General features: G+C 41.0%; 1 protein-coding gene across 2 annotated transcripts in view; it reads left to right on the top strand.

The window, feature by feature from the left end:
• TENM1 (teneurin transmembrane protein 1) overlaps nucleotides 1-17,403 on the top strand; it is a 227,882-nt gene that overhangs the window by 191,676 nt on the left and 18,803 nt on the right. For both annotated transcript variants that reach the window (XM_062006336.1, XM_062006337.1), the window contains 2 exons: nucleotides 10,075-10,441; nucleotides 12,081-12,591. In XM_062006336.1, the coding sequence (XP_061862320.1) occupies nucleotides 10,075-10,441; nucleotides 12,081-12,591 (878 nt within the window). The remainder of the gene's footprint in view (nucleotides 1-10,074; nucleotides 10,442-12,080; nucleotides 12,592-17,403) is intronic.

Here is a 17,403-nt window from a genome sequence, read left to right on the forward strand (position 1 = left end):
GGGGAGACCAAATGGGTTGGCACAAATCTGGGACTGGAGTACAGGGCAGGTAGAAGCATTCTATGATTCTGTGGTTTGAGGCTAGCGGTTACCAGAGACGGTAGTGTCCATCCTGCAGAAATGTCACACGCTCCTGAGATGGAAGTTACTGCATTGACTAGGTCAGAAGAAGATTATCCTACATCCTAGAGGAGTAAGGACAGGTCTTTGGACTCCTGGTCAGTCTTCGTGATGGCACAGATCAGGAGAAAGCTTACACAAATAAAGACATAAAAGCAGTGTAAGTGAAAAAAAAAGTGATATAGGCATTGAATTGTATCATCAGGGCATTGCAATTTTACATAGCTGCAATATGCTGCATTTGGAAGCAGTTAAAGGAAGCGTGGGTATGGCTGCATGACTGAAAGCATTGCACTGTGGTAAGCGGTGGAACGGGGGGTTTAAAAAGCCAGGACGGCAATGGTTTTGGCCTCCAAATTGCTCCAGGTGCTAAGGGGAACCTGAAAATCTGCAGATCCTGTCAAAACAACACCATCATAATAACAGCTTACAAAGGGCAGGACTTTGAAGCTTGTCAACACGAGGCAAGTCTAGCGGGTGTTGTCCCCTTGCTGTCTGGGAGCTGCTCAAGTCTCAGAGTTGGTTATAAACAAAGGCTGAAAAGATTTCAGTAGCAAGAAGTGTTGTTTTTGAGGCATTAGTGATATCTCCAGTATTATTATTAGGACTAAGTTTGCCTGAGTTACGCTTTACAAGGTACTGAAGTCAAACTTAAGCAAGCTGTGACAACCACAGACAGGAACATGGCAGGAGCTGCGCCCTGGGCAGTGACAGCTAAGGATGCCTGATTTCTCCTCTTCACGGTATCATGTTTGCTTCATCTTCTCCACCTTTCTCTACCTTCTCTACCACTATTTGTGCCAAGGAAAAAAATAATGAGAAGACATGGTGTCAGTGGAGGGTGAAAAAAAATGCAAACATCAAGACAGAAACTGGTTGTACCCACTTATAGTGGACCATGCAGAGGTTACACATAACTGTGCGTTGTGACGTTTAGGTCACAGAGAGATGCAAGTAGAATGATAATAGAGCACCATTTTATGCTGCATGTTGCTATGACAATAACACATTTACAAACAAATTAGTAAAAATGTTTGAAGGACATTCAGCTTTTACAAACTGGGCCTCGTCTCCTGCTGATAGGTTCCTTTGGGATGGGTATGGCATGCAAAATGATACACTGCCTTGGAGAATAAATGTATGAAGTTTAGCAATGTAGGTCACACTGCAGGAAAATCACAAACGTCTGAACATCATTCAATAGCCATTCAATCAACTGCTCAAAGCAAAATGGGAAACTGAACAGCGTGGAGCTGTCTCTGGTGAGAACTGAGGAAAGTCATGATATGATGTAAAATCCTTTAGGTTCTCCATCCATATGTATTTCTTTTTTCTTGTATTTTTCTTGCCAGTTCAGAGTTACATTTCTGTGTCTGTATCAGTAGTGACAGCAAAACCAACAAGTCTTTTGCTATTGCTAACATGAACTGTAAGTGTGCTGGGTGACTGGTGAAAGGTATGCCAAAACTCTGGGGAATCAGGAGAGGTTAGGCTCAGGGGACACCTTATCACTCTCTGCAACCACCTGAAAGGAAGTTGTAGGGAGGCAGCGATCAGTCTGTTCTCCCTAGTAACAAGCAATAGAACAAAAGGAAACAGCCTCAAGTTGCACCAGGGGAGGTTCAGGCTGGATATGAGGAGGAATTTCTTGAGTGAAAGGGTTGCCAGGCACTGGAACGGGCTGCCCAGGGAGGTGCTGGAGTCACCGTCCCTGGAGGGGTTTAAGAGATGGTTGGATATTGCACTTAGAGAAATGGTCTGGTAGTTAATAGGGCTGGCACAAAGGCTGGAGTCGATGAGCTTAAAGGTCTCCTCCAGCCAAATTGATTCTAGTAGCCTAGTCATAAGACCTAATTTCATTGTGAACTGATTTTTGTATGCTCCCAGACAGCCAGAAGGATTTATAACTTGCATTACTTGCTTCAGGTTTCTTGCATTTGGTTTGAAGGAATAAAGAAAATAAGATATTTTAGAGGGAAGCTTCTAGATCTAGCACTGTCTAGAGATTCCTGTTGCTTTCTAGATCTAGAAATTGCTAAGAGCCCAAGATCCAGAGGTTTAGAACTTTGCTAGACTTGTTGAGAGCCTTTCTGAAGACATCTAGTGCCTCTGTAGATCTGGGGCCTTTGTAGCTCTAGAGCTGATTAGCGGGGAATGGGGATGGGGAGCGTCCATAGCTTCTGGAGCATGTCTAGAGACTCTTTAGATCTTTCTCCTGGGATGGTTTGGAAGCCTTCTAGGACTTTTTTCTCAGAGCCTGCCTAGCTCCTCTCTGTAGCCCTTCTGCAGCTCTCTAGTTTGGCACGTTTTTCTAGCTCCAACACTCCGAGTCCTTTCTATATATCCAACTTTTCAGGGACTCCTTCCAGGGCCTTCTGCAAGTCCACATTCCCCACCCTGGGTTTTTTGTTTCATTTTGCAATAGGCTTTGTAGAACTTTCCTGAGCCTTTCTATGTCTGGAGTCTCTGTGCCTTTCTAGATCAAGAGCTACTGAAAATTATAAACTTAACTTAGCTCTCAGATTAGGAACCTGTCAGAAACCTAATTTTAAGTGCACTTCTAAAATCTTTGTCTAGAACCTTTTTGGGAAGCAAGAAAACCGATTGCCTGTCTTTTGCACCCAGGTTGTATCCATCCCAGGCTTGACATACGTTATTTAGTTGAGTGATATTTCTTGAATTTTGGGTGAAAAAAACATTAGTCCTAAATTTTATCCTTTTAAGCTTTTATGGCACAGTCTGATAATGCATATCCAAATATGCATCACGGCAGTACCCAATGCCTTCAGCTGACAGAAATTTAAAGCAGACTACCTGCTTACAGTCTCACACTCTCCAGTGAATTTTCCTGTGAGTATCCAATCAGTGTAAATGCTCCCACAGAAGTGTTGCTGCATGGAATGCAGGTGCCTTGTTTATTCTGTAAAATGCAAGAAGGCTAATTTATTTTTTTTTAGCTATTTAAAGACTAACATTCATTTTGCACCATTAAAACATCTATTGTGTCAATCCTTGTGAAAAATTAGTTGCATAAAATCGTATTGTGCTCATTTCTGTGAAAGTAAGGGCTCTAATTACTTTTGAATTGCTCTACCTTGAATTTTTTTATATCCATGTGGAAAAATATGTCTAATTTAAAGATAAAAATCTAACTTTTATTTTGTTTTGCTTTAACTGCCCGTCACAGTGTAGTCAAAAATTAGTTCCTTCTTACAGTGGATTAAAAAAAACCACCACCACTGAATTGTGTATCGTTGCAGGAATTTGCCATGGAAGGTACTTTACCATAAACAGGAATTACAGAATATCTGCTTTTCCCATCCTTTCTTTCACTTGTAGAAGTTGTGTTTGTATGGCGTCGATCTTAAGGGAAAGCTTAAAACACAGAAGTGAATTTGTGCTTTCTTGGGAAAGCTGTGGAGTTAGTATTTGTTCTAATCCTTGCAGGAATGTGTTTTGCAGCCTGATCCAGCTCAGGAGGCAGTTGTGGCTCCAACACACCCAACTGGAAACCTCCTGACAGCACCTTCTCCCCCTTTGCTGCCTCTGGTCTCTCTTTCTCCCAGCCCTGAGGTCAAAGGAGCACTACCCTCAGGAGCAGTGCTGCTGTTTGATCCTGGAGAGACAGTTTCTCGGGCACAAATCTGTAGGAAGATTTCATTCCAATTATTTAATTTGGATTTTGAGTTTGGCTCGGGATTCAGAGCAGAGTATTTGGGTGATACATTCACAGTGGCTGGAGTTGCTTTTGCTTTTGGCATGGCTTTTGCTTTCTTCACTTTTTTTCAGTTTTGGAAATTTCGTTTCTATGAATCCTTTCTTCCTCCCAGTTTTCAGGCCAGGTGCCTTTATGAACCTCAGTAGTTACTGGAAACAAAATCATAACATGATAATGTACTATCAGCAGACTCCCACTGTCCTCAAACAACTGTTAATTACTGTCTCAAAGCTTTTCAAGATCTTCCTTCCACCTTTTTTTTTTTGGTTTGACAGCACACTGGTTTCTGTACCTAGAACTTCTAAGCCCAAAATGGAAAGGTGAGGCTAAAGCTAATGAAAGATTTATTAAGATTTATACAACCTTATTTTGTGCCAACTTATCTAACAAGTGCAGAATCTGGAAACACAAGTTAAAAAGTGAGACAAAATGGCAACAGACAGCCCTGTTAGGTAGATTTCCACTTAGTCCCACTTCCTTCTGCTAACTGCACCGATATGTTTGGAGGACATCTATTCCCACTCCAGCACTGGAGACACAGCTGGGCTGGATTCAAATTTATGGCCTATTTTGAGATATTTTAATTGAAGATTCTAAGATTCCTCCTCTCAGGGGTACCAGCCTGCTCAAAATACTTTGGAAATTCCTTCTGGGCATTTAACAAAGTATTTCTTTCATAGCCTGTATAAACTGTGGGTACCATGTTTAAACAGCCTTAAATGGCTAAGGAATCTGAGTCTCATTGATTTTCATAGTCAATAGGATTATGTGATTCTGGATAATACTCCTCCTATTATTAAATAACCTGTCCCCATAGAAATCAACTTTTCCTATAGATTTAGTAGACTCAAGATATGGTCTTTGAAGTTGTGAGGCAGGAAAAAAAGCCATAAAAAAAGAAATTATGAAAAAGGAAGAGAGGTGGAAAGTGAGAGCATAGTGAATCTTGTGGCAAGTGAAGCAAAGAGAAGCAGTGAAAACTGTTGGAGTGTTGCCTTGCCTTTCTGTCCCTGCTCTGGGTCCCTCGTCCACTGGAAATGATTGATGGCAAAAGCAGGTTGGCAGGGACACTACCTGAGACGTGATCTCAGAGAACTGGTGGCCTCAGACCTCTGAGCTGCATCTGTAAACATGCCACAGCCACTTTCATAGTCCAGGATAGAAACCGGCTGTCATTAGGCTGCAAAACTCATTTGCTGGGGATTTTCACTGAGGAACGGTGAATGCAGAGAGAGCAAACATTTGTGAAGTTTAGAGCAGGGACTGCTACAGCTGAACTGTGTAAATCTGAATGTTATAATTTGCAGCATCAGGAGCACGAGAAACAAAGTCTCCTCCAGCGTGGGAGGAGGCTGTAATCCCACCGCAGGGAAGGGTTCCCCTGTGTCAGACCGCAGGAGCTGAATTGTGTCTCTGTGTGCCATTAAGAAGGAAGCTAAGCTGCTGAGAGGAGCTGACAGTGTCAGTGTCAACAAAAGAAAGAGCCCAGAAGTGAGAGCAAATTGACAGAAAATGATGAAAAAATATCTGCGGTTGTCAACTGTGAGAAAATAGAGTGAAATGTATGTAGTGAGACATCCTGTAAAAAGTTCAGGGAAGCAGAACCAGTCTCCTTCAGCCTTACCAACTACTCGCTCTCCGCTAATGGACCACCTGTGTGAGTCCTTCCTCAGAGCCCTTTCTCTCCTAGAAGGAAGGAGAAAGAAGGGTTTGAGCAGGAAGAGAGAAAAATGCTATTCAGGACATTTTGGTGAGTAAAAGTGTCCAGCCCAGAAACAACAGCTGAAGTGAGTACAAGAGGAGATTTCTAAAGGGAGTTAGCAGCAAGGGAGAAATATGGAAGAGGCTATGACCAGGTCTGCAAATGCATATTGTGGAGCTGAACAAAGGCAAAGGTAGCATAAACAGAAGTGCTGGAAGCTGAGCAGTACAGATAGGAAGTAATCCATCAGTCAGGACTATCAGAACAATTTTGGTGTGAATTTTATGCTACTATATGAAATTGAATCAAAATTTTCAAGCAATGCATGGCAAGAAATCAAAGCAATGGTGAAGCCTTTTTAGGGATTTATGCAGCTTCTTTTAATCCATGATAAATGAAACTTATCCCAGTGAAATTTACCCCCCCCAACCAAACAGTTAAGCTCTTGAAACCAACATCTGCAGACAAGGATAAATTTTCCCCTCTTTACTTTTCTTACTTTGATACAAACGGTAGAATTTGTTTGATCTGATTTGTTTAAAATAGCACCAAAAATGCCACAGCCACAAAATGTCATGCAAAATGTGCAGAAAGCTTTAGCCATATGGTCAAAATCAAAAGCGAAACAGTCTTCTTCACAAACTAACACTTAAATGTGTGTACGTGTGCGGGCGTGTGCATTTGAGATGTATATGAGTGCAGGCTCTCCTATCAGTGCTTTGCTGTGGGGAGAAACATTTAAATGTTTCAAAACCAGATAGGTAAGTAGGTAGATAGTTATAGAAGCACATGTATATTTTGCAAGAAAGAAACAAACACTAAAAATACCATATGGGCCTGAGAGCTATTTAACTACCTAAATGCATACCTCCCAGGGAAAACTCATTTAAACCGAAGCCACCTTGGTGCACTTTGTGTTTTCCAGAACACTTGACATGAAAAAAATGTATTAGAAAGCCAGACCTGTAGGTGTTAATTTTGCACTTCTCAAACCAGAGATTGATTATTAGATATAGCTGGAACCTTTATGTTGACAGTTAAATGCTGAATTCCCAGAAAAGTTGACATGTTAATACTTACATGCAAAAGGTCTCATTGCTCAAGGGTTCACTTGTTTCAGCAGTGACTTCCATTGCATATACTCAGTCTCCTATGAACCAAACCAGAACTGCCACCTGAAAATTTCAGTCTGTGAAGAGCATGAGGTACTGACTGCTACTGAACAAACTTTGTCTGTTTATTTGTAATGGGCTAATCAGCAATGCCATCTGCCGTGATAATCATACAGTGCTCAAAAAAAACCCCACAACCCCACATCAAAAACATTTGCAATTTGCCCATTCTTGAGTTATAAGAAATATATATATATGAAGACTTTTTATAGGGGCTTGTGAACTAAGGCTTCAGATTAAAAAGTATATTCGCCGATTTAATATTCTAATCCTAACTGAGATTTTGTCTGGAAAAACACAGTGATATCAAAGAGGAATTCAAGTGCTCCTCTGTAATATGTTTATTGGCTTTGAATGAAGCATGACTGATGGTTTGGTCACAGAAACCTGCCAGAGGGCAGCTTGCTTAAAAAGAAAGAAACAACTGGTGACTTTTCAAGGTAACAGTGAACCTGAGGGTGCAGTTACACTTTGGCTAAACCTAATTTAGATGATTAGTTTTTAGCCAGCAAACTGTCCTGAACCTGCTCTGTAGGAGCACATAAACATTGGCCTTGTTGATGGAGGTTGTACTGGGAGAAGGGATGGGGTGGGACTGCAGCAGCCCCAGCATATACCAGTTGAAGATGCCATGAAGCCTCATCCTGGAACAGTGCAGATTTTTTTCTAAATCCATGAAATTCTTCTTCAAATTAGGAGTGCTCAGGGGTTTGTGTTTGTGTGTATGTTTGATTATATTGGCCTGTTTCACTTTCTTTTGTCTCTAGTTGCACTAGCATAAGCTTGCAGTGAGCAACTGCTTTTATACTTCAGTCTTCAGACAGGTACATGCTAGCTTTAATATTTCACCTGGGATTAAACCATTAATACATCTATGATGACTTCAAACCCAGGAAGGAGAAACTTTAGCCACACTTTCTGTAAGCTTTGCAGAGCTGGTACAGTAACCAAAATTGTTTAGATGTTCCCAAATACATTTTTAATTGTTTTTACCATAATGCAGATAGATTTACAGATGTGATCAGTATGGAAGCAAATGTGTTTACAGCTAACAGCTGTTTAAGACTAAGCTATAGGAACATCGCTGCAAGTAAAATGGACAGCTGCATAAAAGTTTATTCTATCTCAATAAACTAAATCAGCCTCAAATCAACCGAAGAAAAAGTTGTTTTGGCCCAAACCAGTCCCTGTTTATCTGCAAGACACCAGGCATAATTTCACAGTAGGCAGAGTTCAGATTATTCCCTGGGAAAAGGTAGTGTGTCTGGTGCATGGAGGAGAGGCAGCTATTGAGATATGGCAGGTGCTATGCAGAGTCATTATGGCAAAAATAGATAGTTTCAGCCCAAAGTTTTAATCACTAATAATCTAGTTATGGTTAATCAAAGATTATTTTTGCAATCTGTGCAGGAGGATGTTGAAGTTGGAGGTGTCTGTTTCCCATTAAAAATAATCCATTTACTTTGATGGAGCAACCAAATGTTCCACATTCAATGTACATTACAAGTAGGGGGTTTTTCCAAGTTTCCAGAAGACAGCTTTGTAGGGATGTTTATGCTATTAGTTGGTGTCCCAGTGAACTCTCAGTTGAAGCATGAGCTAACAGGAGTGTGTAAACTGTCCCTCATATGGCAGGTTGAATCCAGGCAGTCTCACGCACACACAGACACACACAGAGGAATCAGCACCTTTATGGGAGGAATCTGTTCCCAACAGTTTCACCACATTTATCATCATTTTTTTAGTAAAAAGGACTGAGCACAAAGGGGAATTCAGTTCCTCCCTGAGCCTTTGTAATTGTGTGGTGCAACATGTAACCACACAGGACAGGACATGGTAGCTGCAGTGCCCTCAGTTTATTGAAGTATCAGTTATCAAACCAGCAATGTGCTTCTGAAAATTAGATTATTCAGGAAATACTGATGCTTGAGAAAGGGAGAGACTTGGCCTGCAGCCTGATTCCTTAGCTGACCGCAGGCGAGCAGGTGGCTTGTGATGGCCACACACTCCACCATATGTTATTCTTCAGTGCTGAGCATTGTATCAGCATCTACAGTCTCTACATCCATAGATCTTTTAATTAGCACAGTGGAGAAATGAGCAAGCGGCAACAAGGTCAGAAAATGAAATAATAGAAGCTTCTGTGACATATCAAGCACATAAGCCCATTATATTTTATCCTGGTATTTATTCTCTTCTGATGATTGAAATAGTTAGTGTAGAAAAATTCCCCTCAGATAAAAGCAGCCATCTCTTCACGAAGGATAGCAAGCAAAGCATCCTGAGACAGATAAAAATAGTCTGTCTTGCAGTCTTGGTGGCTCAGTTGTTCTCTGACCTTTCCACAGGCAAGCTGCAGTCCAAATCCTCCACTGGCCATTAGCTAGTGAGAAGGACCAGCCTCCTCTGTTGTTTCGCAGTTCAGCAATCCTGCACTGCCTATAGAGCTTTCCTGAGAGGAGGATTTTGAAGCTCTGCCAGTACATGGCTACAACCGGCAGCCTACAAACTGGTTGTTTTTCAGGTTGACAGGCAGTCCCACCTTTAACTGGGAGCATATTTGCTTTCTTCAGATCCTGATGCAGCAGCTGTCAGAGGAGTAAGGTCATTTCTCTAGCATTTCCTTCAGCGTGGTTTGGAAACTTTACTTGGCCAGCTCTCTCACCTGCATGAAAAAAGGCAAAAAGCTGACCTTAAGTGTGAAGAATTTACTTAATCCATTACTGAAACACTGAATTCACAAGGCAAAATCATTATAAATAATTACAGCTTGGCTACTGCATCATGTGAAGTGTGATATATTGGTGTATTAATTACTACGTTACAAAGAACTAACAAGCTTGTATTTCTTATGGCATGTAAGTTAACATTTCCTGCTTAGTAAATAAATTGTGGAAATGCAATGTACTCTTCTAGTATCTCATTTTCCTTTTGTACTAACAGTCCATTAAAGTGTTAGGACATTGACAACCTCTAACTGTTTTCCACTCTGCCAGTGTTGACTGCACCCTTGATAGAATGACATTCAGACCTGGGAATTTTTCTGGCTGATGTTACATGACACGAAATGTGTATTTGCATGACCACATAGGTGTAATAAAGTTCCCACCTTAATGGACCTTGTGCAAATACCTCTCACAGAGTGGAAAACAGTTTTCAAAACAAGTTTTGTGTGACAGTGGGTGGACCTCAGAAAAGAGTATGCTTGTTGAAACTTCTGCCAAATAAAAGCTATGTACAGGTGAAACCACGGAGTGTCTTGGTGACGTGGTGACCAGAGCTGGTTGAATGAAACTGCCTTACTATCTTAATCACTCTTCTTTTCCCCTGCCCTCCCTTCAGTTATTCTTTTTTTTTTCCAGGTGCGATTAGAGTGGCCAACAGACCTCACAGTGAACCCTTTAGACAATTCACTCTATGTCCTGGACAACAACATTGTCCTGCAGATCTCAGAGAACAGGCGCGTGCGAATCATCGCAGGACGACCCATTCACTGCCAGGTTCCGGGCATCGACCATTTCATCATCAGCAAGGTGGCCATCCACTCCACCCTGGAGTCAGCCAGGGCCATCGCTGTGTCCCACAGTGGCATCCTCTACATTGCAGAGACAGACGAGAGAAAGATCAACCGCATCCAACAGGTCACAACCAACGGGGAGATCTCTGTAATCGCTGGAGCCCCATCAGATTGTGACTGCAAAATTGATCCTAACTGTGACTGTTTTTCAGGTAAGCAGATGCTAGTTGTCTCCTGTCTCTTACCTGTTGAGATCCCCTGGCAGTGCTGTAGATTAGCAAAGTGACAAGGGGAAGGAGACGAGCAATGATTCTGTTTCCTTGGAATGCCAAAAACCTATCAGCAGCCCTTTGTGAATTTAATCCATTGGATTCAGAGATGTGGGTCTTCCAGTTGGTGCTGGAGCAACCTCCATGTGCTCGTAACTTTTCCTCTTTTGATACAGAGGTTACACACCATACAAAATTAGCTCCAAGTCTTCCTTTCTGTGTCAGTTATGTTTGCTCATGTCAAAGATGCTATCACCCCCAGTGCACCTAAATCCTACTAGATAAGACAACCCTTCTCACCAAGAAGAATACCAAGATGTTTCACATGAAGTGAAAAACACTAATTTGGAACAGCCAGTGCCAGGTCCACACAGCACTACTGGACATTCTCAGCTACACAGCTCTTCCTCTTTGTATGCACCAAAACAAGTCGTGGTGCTTTAAATAAAAACTTATTCCATAATGGGACAAAGGACAGCACTCCCATATACATAGGTGTGAAGTATGTTGTCATCTTGTCATCTCAAAGAACCACTGTGTTCAGCTCCATAATGCCATCATCATTCCCAAGCCTTTCATTTCAAGTAAAAGGTTAATTACTGACAAGAAAACATTAAGTATGTCAAGAATGGAGAGAAAAAAATGTAAATAGCCTTCCAGAGAAGGTGAGCTGCTGACCCAGCATTGTAATGATAATCAAAGCCTCAAGTGCATTGCCAAGTGCTGCCAGCTTCAGTTACAGCTATGGTAGATCAGTACTGAAAAGAATCCCGTTCAGGGTTCCCATTGAGGGAAACTATCCTGGGTGTTGAAAAACAAAAACCTAGCAAATCTGATGGTTGAGCCAGGGCAGGGTTGGTGAAGGCAGGGTGAGCTTGTCAGAAAGATCAGTTAATTTGTCCATCTCCAGGCAAATTTCCTTTCTCAGTCAGGTGAAGTGGACCAGTACAAACAGTAAGCTGTTTTTCTCTGAGAGTGAGGTTTAATATGCTTTTTTTTACCAGTTGCAGAAAATCCTGCTTATGATAATGCAAATATTCTCCTGAAACCTTAAAATGCACAAACCAGGTACATTATCCCGTGATACTGGAAGGGGTGATTTCTCAAGGTGCTTTTCGGCTGTTATTCTTGGTTTGTTTTCCTGTAGTGTTGAGCTTTTAATAAATATAAACTAATCTTTCCTTCACTGTCATTTTAGCTGAATTACTGAGTTTTATTTTGTCCTTGTTTTAGTTATAACATGATTCTACTTTAACTATATGCCAACAGACAGAAAAGTAGGGAATGAACTTTCAGGTGTCACTTTTTTTTCTTTCACAAATTTGCTGTCAAAGCTTTCCTGAGCAGCAGGATTTTTGTCTTAGCAAAAATGTTGTAAATTAGATAATTTATATTCTTGTTTGTATCCGCTGAGACTAATTTAGAATTGCACCAACCTTAGATAATAGGGATTTAATTAGTTGGAAGAAGATACAGTTTTATTGACATGTAAATGATACTGAGGAGAGGCAGTATGTCAGGCTTAGGGAATCGGCTTAAATATGGACATTAATGATTACTAAAAGTACCATTTCTCCTCCAGGTGATGGTGGATATGCAAAAGATGCAAAGCTGAAAGCACCTTCATCTTTAGCAGTCTCTCCTGATGACACCCTGTACGTAGCAGACCTTGGCAATGTCCGCATCCGTGCAGTCAGCCGGAACAAGGCTCATCTCAGTGACACAAACGTGTACGAGATCGCGTCGCCCGCCGACCAAGAGCTCTATCAGTTCACCATCAACGGCACCCACCTTCACACGCTCAACCTCATCACGAGGGACTACATCTACAATTTCAGCTACAGCGGGGAAGGGGATCTTGGCACTATCACCAGCAGCAATGGGAATTCGGTTCACATTCGCAGAGACACAAGCGGGCTGCCCCTGTGGGTTGTGGTGCCAGGGGGACAGGTGTACTGGCTGACCATAAGCAACAATGGAGTTCTGAAAAGAGTTTATGCCCAAGGCTACAACTTGGCTCTGATGACGTATCCTGGAAACACGGGGCTTTTAGCAACCAAAAGCGATGAAAATGGATGGACAACTGTGTATGAGTAAGTCCGTGACATTAAATGCCTAATGTAAAGAATCATGTTTTAAATGAACATTGAAATTGTTTTAGTGAGTTTTAGTAATTTAAAAAGACACCCTGCTACTGGCACTGCATGAGAAATGACAAGTAATGCTGTTGCACAACCTTTTACAGTGAAACGCTACCATTCCTTAAGTGCCAAAGGCTGTCATATGTAAAAGCTCTGTACATAGTACCCATTAAGCATAGTAGAAACTGCCTCAAATTATGCTTCATTTGCACTTTATTATTGTGAATCTCTTCCTCTAAATGAAAATATGGTTGTGGAATATTTTGTAACTAAAGACGTAAAAGCAAGTTGTTATATGTGTCGGGAACTTGCAAAATTCCTGAGGGAAGACGAAAAGGGAAAAATTAGCATGCTCATCAGAGAGGGGAGTGTTGCAAGGGACAGGGGAGTGTTGCAAGGGAGAGGGGAGTGTTGCAAGGGAGACTGAGGGTCTCGGTCTCAGTGGAAGGAGTATTCAAAGACAAGAGTGAACTTGTCTCTGACAGGAGGGGAGGAGGATATTAATTAAAAAATGATATGTAGTAGCAGAAGTATGTATATAAGGTGAGCAGGAGTGGCCTTGCAGGCAACAACTTCAGGAGATCATTGACAGAACTTGCAGTCAGAATGGCCCAACCTCATCCCAGAGAGAGAACAGCCCAAGAGAAAGTTCCTATTTTATTTATGGAAGTGCAATGTATCAGTATTTCTTGTTATTTTTAATTAATTGTCATAATCCTCATTTGAGGATGTGACAAGTGATGTATGGAAAGTATATTGTAAACATTGCAGTACTAGCCCAGAGTCTTCAAGGAAGATAATGGTGCCTGCTCTCTGTGGAGCATAGCAGTTCATGGTCAAAACCCGAAATGAAAAGCCATCCAGATGAGATACAAACAGAAAGCATATTGAGGAGAATGAAGTTACTGCAGAAGTCACCTGGAGAGGTTGAGTCACCATCTTAACAGGTTTTTAGAATTCTATTTTCTTAAAAATTGAAGTAGGATAAAAGCAGAAAAAACTGCCTGGCGCGTGTGATTTTTTATTCAAGGGGAAGTTTTTCCCCCTGAACTTCTATTATTTTTCTGCCAAAGATTAAATTGATAGGGTGGCCATAAGTATAAACTAGTAGAAGGCCAATTTGACAATATGCAGGAACACAAAACCACGGAGAACTGGTTCAGTTCTCATGATCAGGCATCCATTGATAAAAGTTTGAATTATCTTGCAGCAAGACAAAGCTTACCGTTGTCCTAGTGCTGCTTAAACATTGATCTGAGTGTCGCCTTTTATAAGCAGAACCAACTTAAAATATTTGCTGTTTTGCAATAATTTCAGTAGTAAGAGCGATCCATTTAAGTTGCTACTTGATGACATCTATCCAGACCACGGATTAGTGACATCTTCAAAAAGCTTTTACAGTAGCTCCAAGTTATACCTATTACTTCTTACAGTGCTGAGCACCTGCACTGTTGCAGGGCCTTGATTGTTAGAGCAGATTATTTGTAGTCATGTGCTTCACAGTCTCTGTATTCTTATACTGTCCCACCAAGTGTAAACCATTTCACACAGTTATTGCTTTTTCTGTTGTCTTCTGGCAAGTTGTTTGTTGAAACATGTCTCAAGCACAGTAAGATCTTTTGAAGGGCTTTACCTGCTTGCAAGTGCCTCCCACTGTGGGTAATGTAGGTTTCTTCACAAAGAAATACCTGTGCTGTGAAAGGATTGATATGATAGATACAATTAGCACAGAGAAATTTTACTAAATTAAAAGGTTTTGTCATACTTTTACAGGTTTGACTGCAGGCTGGGTAACACTGTCCTCACTGATGCTTCAAGTTGTCCAGCCTTTGCATGACTGCACTTCTGCCATTTTCAGTCAGTAGAAATTAACAGAGTTGCAAGTGGTACAATTGCAAAGACAATGGCAAAATCAATCAGTGAACTCATGTAAACAATTTTTAAGTTCAGTCCAATATTTTAAGTCATCTTCATAGTATACTACAAGTTCCCAAGTGGGTGGTAGACAGAATGTCACCCAGTCTGCCACAGTTAGGAGGACAGTTGAGTATAATTGCCTCTGTGCTGAGTAGATACGCTTTCAGGAGATGCTGCTCACCTTGTGCCAGAAATAGGTCATAATCTGTGATGGTCCTTAGCTATCCTTTAACCAGACATTATTTCCCAGACAGGTCACGTTCTGAACTGACACTCGATTGCAGTTTGAAAATTAGATTTTTTTGAAGGAGTTAGTTATGTGTGAATTGCTTGTGAGTCCTTTGTGGACATAGGATTGGAGCTAAGAGAATTATCATACGAGAAGCTTTCAAATTGCTTGGAATCATCTTCTCTGCTTAAGATAGATTTGCATTCACATCCAAAAGTTCAACCCATGGCACTGTCAAGCTGAAGTAGGGATGAGTTTGTTTAACAACACGTATCACACATACTTGGGAATATGAGCAAAGATAATGAACTGTTCAGAACATCTACCTGTATGTCAGATTCGCTCACAAATGGAAATTAAGAGGTAGAAAACCACCTACAAAAGTACTTGTCATCCATCTACTCTAATCTGATGGCACGGAAGTACTGAAAGAGCTCTTGCATACAATTATAGCTAATGTACAATTTCAGTCATCTAATTTTTTCTAATATTGTATCGTTAAAGCTGTAAAAGGGGAGGGGGAGCACTGAGTCTCTATTAAATCAAGGACAAGAAAACACCTGCAAGAAACATCCCTCTGAAAAAATTAATTAGACCTCTTTCCCTTTGAAATGATATAACTCTTAACCATGCTACACATAGAAATGCAAATGGATTATGAAGCTATATCCCCAAGTGTGCATTTCAAATATTGGTGAGCACTTCCTCATGTGAGTACTGAAATCAATGCAATTATTTGCATGATTAAATGGCCACCAACATGATTAACAGTGGCATAACCGGGCCCCAAATTAACATGAAGAAATATGTCATGATTTTGCCCCTATTAGTATGGGTAGGACATCGCTTTGCAGGAGCTGAGTCCCTGTGTGCTCCTGTTCATCATGTGAAGGGTGGAAGAACCTGTCCTCGGCCGATTGAGTTTCTCGGAGCAATCTGGAATGAAGAGAACACTTTAGATGGTCACACTGTGGAATTGTTACCCAGACACTAACCTCTCTGTTCTTGAAGGCAGAAGGACCATCTACATGAGCAAGAGTGCATTGTTACATGGTATAGTCTCACCATAACTTAGTACCTTGTCTGGCCGGCCATGCAGTAACCATTTATCCCATTTTTAGCTACACAGAGAGTTTTGTATTTCATTGTCAACCCTATCAGCAGCAAAACTGGATCCTTAGCAAAGATGAATCCTGAGTCTTGCTCACAAGCACTTTCCAGTAAACTGGCTGCATTTATGCCAGAAAAATGCATGATTTGAGGATTTTGCAGTGGTACAGTAGCAAATCCAAATAACCTAGCAAGCTGTCGTATCTGTTTGACAAAGCAGTAAATGAAATATAACTGCCCAGTGTTCATGGAGTTCTCTAATGATGAAAAGTAGTGATCTGAGTCAATTTTAATTGCTGGGGGTGGCAGGCAGTCAATTTGCACAGAACTGGCATAGAGGGCAGTAGGAGGTGAAAGAGAGAGAGAAATTATATTGTGTTTAACATTCAATCAGTTTATTTGTCAAAAAACCCCACAAAATGGACGCTAGTTCATTCTCCACTCTTACCTTTGAAAAGAAAGGATGCTCTCTTTTTCTTTTGGAGGGGAAGAGAAAAAATCCTGATTTTTTTTTTTTTTGCCAGTATTTCTTGCAGCATATAGATTTTGTCTGACTAATTAGGGGGAAATAAAGACCCTAAGGAAATGATGCCAACACATTAAAGTGAAGGACATAGCCAGATCGTCTGCTGATGTGAATTGGAAGAGCTCCATTGGAGGCAGCAGAGCTTTACTGGTTGATAGACCATCTGAGAATATGTTTTGTCAATGAGAGAAGATAGTTAATAAAACATGAAAACTTAGTTATACTTTCCTACCTGCACAAATAGGTTTCTGTTTTACGAACAGGAGTTGTTTTTACTCATGCAAGTGCATCTGCAGTACCAGTGAGGTGTCTTGGATGAACAAAAATATGTTAACATCAGTAGGATTTTTAAGATGGGAGGCATTAATATGAAACAATATCAAGCACCAGGCAATGTTCTGCAGTGTTTTCCATGTGAACCACCAGAAAGAAAATATGAATCTGTAGAACTGAAAAGACCTGATAGAAACACTGCTCCAGAGCTTTTTAATTAATTATTGACTTTTCTGTAACATGACCCAATACACAAAAAGTACTTTAAACTCAAAGAATTTCTTCAGCACTGATGAAATCTGGGTGAAGTAAAATGTGGTGCCGTAGACTCTGATGGTGTTACTTGTGATGAGAAGTTCCTGCTGATTTGAATAGGCCTGTGGGAAACGTAACACAAGAGTAAAAAACCATGTAGGCAACTTAATCACTGCAGATTTCAATCTAATTTTATTGCTATTGTTACGCTTTAGGTCCCCTTTTTAAATTCACCATTCATATTATGTGCTTCACACATCAGCAACAAAAGGCAGTTTTTGAGTGCTGCAGAACCGAAGAATTGGCTTTATTAAAAGTTACGGGTTGGAAAAGGCCGTTTGGGGGTGAGTTGGTTGCCTGAATGGCGAGTGACCTCCAGCGGCCACCCTCCTCTATCACACGCCAGCGGGTGAAACGCTGTGCATCACCCTGCAACCTCTGGCAGCAGCTGAAT

The sequence above is a fragment of the Colius striatus genome, chromosome 13, assembly GCF_028858725.1.
Source record: "Colius striatus isolate bColStr4 chromosome 13, bColStr4.1.hap1, whole genome shotgun sequence".
Classification (NCBI taxonomy): Eukaryota; Metazoa; Chordata; class Aves; order Coliiformes; family Coliidae; genus Colius; species Colius striatus.